The sequence below is a fragment of the Amyelois transitella genome, chromosome 24 (assembly GCF_032362555.1).
Source record: "Amyelois transitella isolate CPQ chromosome 24, ilAmyTran1.1, whole genome shotgun sequence".
Classification (NCBI taxonomy): Eukaryota; Metazoa; Arthropoda; class Insecta; order Lepidoptera; family Pyralidae; genus Amyelois; species Amyelois transitella.
Window position 1 is genome coordinate 2,279,153 of NC_083527.1, and position 4,440 is coordinate 2,283,592.

The window sequence follows — 4,440 nt, forward strand, 5'->3', positions numbered from 1 at the left end:
CGGATCGATCTTCGGGAGCCCAGAGAAATACTTAAATGCGCCATCGTTTGCCACATTTAGATTCTGCTATGTATTTTTCGGAACATCTTATTACTTTCAATTTAAAAGAAAACAAGCTAATGGCTAAATTACATACATACATATATACAACCCAAGCTAATAAAAGCGTAGTAAGAAATACGTAAAGCCGCGTACAAACAGAATCACAAAGAACTTCGTTAAGGAATGCTCGTTGGCGGTGATGGGTCAAACCGTTCAGACAGAACAAGCTAGCAAGCAATACAGGTAGGTATTAAGAATAGGTATAGGTTTATACCTATTCTTGATCCAGTGGTACGCAGTTTACTTGTACAACAAACACAAATTAATATGACAAATATACTGTATTTAATCAAATAAATTACATTTAAAATTAAAAATAGAACCGACAATTAATTCTGGACAGTGACAAGGCTATAAAAAAATTCATTGAAATAAAATTTAACTAAAACACAATTTCCGTAGAAATTAGTTACTTGTGCGTTATTCAAACACGATACGGAATGAATGAAAAATTTTAACATTTCATGTAAATGCTTCGATTTTCACCTTAATATTAAATTTCCAATTTACAATATACAAGAATAGATACAATGTTTTATAGATGAGATTATGTATATTAAAATCTGCGCTTAGGACTAAATACATCCCAACATTTGGAAGCTAATAGAGAGAGAGGCGCAGGCTATATGCATACTAAACGACATAATCGCATAGTGTACACAAATCTTTATTTTTTTTTAATATTTGTAATCGTCGCTTGAGAAGTTCCTATTGAAAGTTAAAAACAATCACAGATAATAAAAAAAATTATGACAAAAGAAAATTTAGTCTTTAGTTAAGGAATGCAGGTACCAGGGGATAATAAATATCAAAGAGCACTTCTCAAGCCAGGATGTATTGCACTGTTTTGGTACTAATTATCAGTCAGAATCACAGAGTGGTCTAAGCCAGCCGTATAGATTGGATAATTTGGAAGACGGCTGAACCACAGACAACGAAGATGAAGAGAGCCAAAAGCCAAGGTGCTACGGGATATTGATCATCCTTTTCCTGGAAAAAATTATAAAGTCAATTAATATCAGAATAACCAAGACTTGGTAAGTTGCGACTTGGGAACCTTCTGTTGGGCGGATAGGCTAACAACCTGTCATCATCTGAATAACTAAGGCTAGTTTTAGAGAGAAACTAGTATCGCGTTTTGTTGCAAATTAGCAGCACTTTGGGCACTTTGGCAGCGCTGGCGTCGGCGCGCGTCTCACGGGCAACGCATTTGAGCTGCGTCACTTTGAAATGGGACTACTATCTAATTGTAACCGCGGGCGTGTAAATCAACCTAACTTTTCCCTTAACGAAAACTACTTGATACTAGTTTGTGTTTGGTCGCCCTGTTAACAGAACTTTTAATCTACTTTTGTACAACCAGGAGCAAATTAAACTAATCCCTTATTTCTTTTGTTAGGTAGGGAGTTCAAGTTAACTTGCCCTGAGAGCTATTCATAAACTTTGATTAGAAATGAGTTCTGTCTTTTCTCTTATCTCTTCTCTCACTATATCCTTTCGTTTTGGTATAGAGATACTCCTTATCAAAGTGTTCATTTTTTTAAGTCATTATGTGATTGTATCCTATGTCTGACTGTTTATAAAATAATAATCTACTGTGCCAAAGTAAACATGACCAATTCAATTACACGGTAAGTTGATTAAAATGCAAAACAACAAGCAAGTACTTATAACCTAATGTAGGTATGTATACATTTAAAATATTAATTAACAATGTTTTAGATTAACAAATTGTAGGTTCAGTTCACACCATTGAATTCGGAATATGGCGACATCACAAACGTCACACGCCATCAGCCAATCACAGATCATGACACGCTAAGCCAATAGCAGCGAAGATTCTAAATTGCGCAATCAGTTTCTTCTGATTAGTGCATAGCGAGAGCCACGGTCCCCTGGCAATAACACTTAGCCTGGCGGAAAATCTCTGCGAATGAGCCTGAGTTGCTCATGTGAGTGAGAGAGTCAGAGTGGGTAAATACTGATGAATGTAACATCGAATCAAATGGATGTGACACCATAACGTCTCCAAGTTCTTTATTGCATTTCTTTATTAGATAGCTTTACAACTGCACAACTGTGCGCAATCCAAGACCAAGACAAATCATTCTTATGATTTTAAGTATAATGTGGTATTAATTATATAATTCCAGTTTTCATGGAAACCTTTATCAACCAAAGACTTTCAAATTGTTTCAAAAAATTCTGAATGTATTTGGTTGAATCAAGTAACAAATATGTATAAACACTCTAAATAAGCGTATAGTGAGAGCTATTAATATAAATATTACAGAGGATCTCACCTTTGTGGTTTTTGGTACATTTCCTCTCATTGTGATGTTTTTGCTGGCGATCTCGTTGGCGATGCGCATCCTCTGTTTTGGTGCCATTTTGTATGATTGTTAGTATATTTGTCCTGGAAATTAAAAAGTTTCATGTTTTACTTGACACTTACATGACATGTTAGTTTGGTAGGTAGGTTGTTGTTTTTAAGGATTATATGATCATGATGACATTCCACCACAATGCCCTTCAAAATGACAAGAAGCGCACACCAAAAGCTAGGCCTGCTTATTAGGTACCAGTTTCATTCAACCCAAAGGCTATCGTAAAAAGGATTTCCCCTTTGAAACAAAAGTATGCATAGCAAAAGAGATTATGTTGAGGAGGGTTATACACTCAAGCATCTGAATTTGTCACCATGATCCAAATTGAGGTCAGGTTACTTTTTGGGTTCTGGAGACCTGACGAGTAGTCCCTCCACTGTATCAATTCACCTTCCCAACTTCATGTTTGTCAATAACAAATCCTCTCTAAATAGGAAAACTGAGACTAAATTTTGGACTGTTTTATAAGTCTTAAAATCAATATTATAGCCAACAAAATACTACATCATAAAATACAAAATAAAAGAAATATTTTTAGGAACAAACACTGATTTGTGAAAATTCAAAAGGGAATAATAACATTTATAGCTAATTGTTTATGATAACATCAAACAATTATTATAATGGTAATTATTACTAACTTTATTAGATTAACTAACAGCTAAATTAACTAATAACTTAAAACGATAAAAACAATGTGAGTCTTAACTTTCACAAACTCAAATTGAATAGATTTTTATTTCAATTGCGTCGTATATTGAACAGTGGTTTTATTTGTATATTACGTACTTAATTGGCAAAAAATATATTGAATCATACTATGTACCGAGAATTTAAACGAAAAACATAGGTTTTCAATGCGAAACTAGCAATATCAATAGCAAAATGTTTATACAGATGGCAAGCTACAAGTATGTTTTTTCTAGAATGTATACACTTTTTCACATTATACGAACCAATTATAACTGAAATTCCACCGATAAGAAGGTTTATAACAAGCAGTTAATACAAATTTTCCGCTAAATCACAAAACAAGATAGATTTTCATAACATGACCATTATACCGTAAAACTATAGAAAAGGAAGTGCCTGGATTACTTTATCTAATAAGCGGTGTAATTATATCAAAAAGATATGTAAAAACTAGAGAATACTTACAGTAAATCCTTAAATTTAAGGCTGGAAAGCCTGAAACGTTCAAGTTAGCTTGACACGTATGTAAAAAGTGAAATAGCACGTACACGAAACGAATGTCAGCGTAATGCATCAGGCACGTCACTTGACATTTGGTAGTGCTGCCGATGCCGAACCCACTATCGATTATCAATTAGGCAAAAGCAATATTATCGATAGGACTATCGATAGTGGCGATTCTAACAAAAGTACGGTAACGCTAATGATTGGGAAAAAGCGAGTATGTACCTGATGTTGAACATTAATGAATTTTAACAAATTATCGAAATAAAAGGAATATTTCATATTGATGTGCGTTATATCTAGAAATCAATTTGATTCATAGTGATTATTATTATGCCTATGTTCGTTACGCATTCCCTCTATGCAAGACATTCACATTCATCTTGTATTAGGTATTTGCTTAGTCAAAGTGACTTTATTTTTATTCCTCTTCTCATGACCAAACAACCAAAAATAAATAAAGGCATAAAATTATATATGTATATTTATTTGTTCCGTTGTTCTATGTTGCCGACTATTGGTACCGCCGTCGAAATGAAAAGAAATAAATAATTCATTTTGACGGCAGTACCAATAGTCGAAAACAGTTTTATATTAATTAAATGTTCGGGCTTAATATTTTTGTTGTACCTGCGTTGTGATATACAAAAATAATAATAATTGTTGGCAAGTAGAATTTATACCACATATTTTTGAACCATATGATCTGCAAACTGAATCTGGAACTGTTCACTGTTTTCAATTTCCAAACGAG

At 33.6% G+C, this 4,440-nt stretch overlaps 1 protein-coding gene across 1 annotated transcript; it reads right to left on the bottom strand.

Annotated features, from left to right (window-relative positions):
- Positions 1 to 364: 364 nt before the first annotated feature.
- Positions 365 to 3,778, bottom strand: LOC106135975 (stress-associated endoplasmic reticulum protein 2). Its single transcript, XM_013336402.2, has 3 exons — positions 3,648 to 3,778; positions 2,406 to 2,518; positions 365 to 1,092 (listed from the first exon to the last, which is right to left on the bottom strand). The coding sequence occupies exons 2-3, from the start codon at positions 2,490 to 2,492 to the stop codon at positions 985 to 987; spliced, it is 195 nt and encodes a 64-aa protein (XP_013191856.1). The 5' UTR covers positions 2,493 to 2,518; positions 3,648 to 3,778; the 3' UTR covers positions 365 to 984.
- Between the last annotated feature and the right edge of the window lie 662 nt (positions 3,779 to 4,440).